Source organism: Penaeus monodon, chromosome 19 (genome assembly GCF_015228065.2).
Source record: "Penaeus monodon isolate SGIC_2016 chromosome 19, NSTDA_Pmon_1, whole genome shotgun sequence".
Taxonomy (NCBI): domain Eukaryota; kingdom Metazoa; phylum Arthropoda; class Malacostraca; order Decapoda; family Penaeidae; genus Penaeus; species Penaeus monodon.
The window spans coordinates 47,710,006-47,710,338 of record NC_051404.1 but is presented as its reverse complement, the minus strand read 5'-3'; the positions used below and the strand labels follow the sequence as shown (position 1 = coordinate 47,710,338).

The 333-nt window shown below is 48.9% G+C and overlaps 1 protein-coding gene across 1 annotated transcript in view; it reads right to left on the bottom strand.

Annotated features, from left to right (window-relative positions):
• LOC119585276 (cadherin-87A-like) overlaps window positions 1-333 on the bottom strand; it is a 49,841-nt gene that overhangs the window by 12,297 nt on the left and 37,211 nt on the right. Inside the window, exon 11 of the mRNA XM_037933950.1 lies at window positions 37-192. Coding sequence (XP_037789878.1) covers window positions 37-192 — 156 coding nt within the window. The remainder of the gene's footprint in view (window positions 1-36; window positions 193-333) is intronic.

Genomic DNA, 333 nt, shown 5'->3' with positions numbered 1-333 from the left:
ATGCAAAATGGGGGAAATGACTCGGATCCCCATTACCTGGAGGAGGAATTTCCGCTGATTCGGGTTCTCGAAGTCGAGCGGCCCCCGAGCGACCCTGATGCTGACGGAGGACGAGCCAGAGGCCACCTGGGGCTCCACGCTGAAGATCCCCGAGGAATCCACGAGGCGCAGACTGAACACGGAGTTGGAGCCCTGCGTGGCATAAGTAAATTAGCAAATCTGCGTGTTATAAGTCATTTTGTAAAGGTTTAAGCTATCATTGAAATTTAAGTGATGGAGATGTATAAAACGTTGAGGGGAAAATAGACACAAAAATGGTTAATGATTACAAGG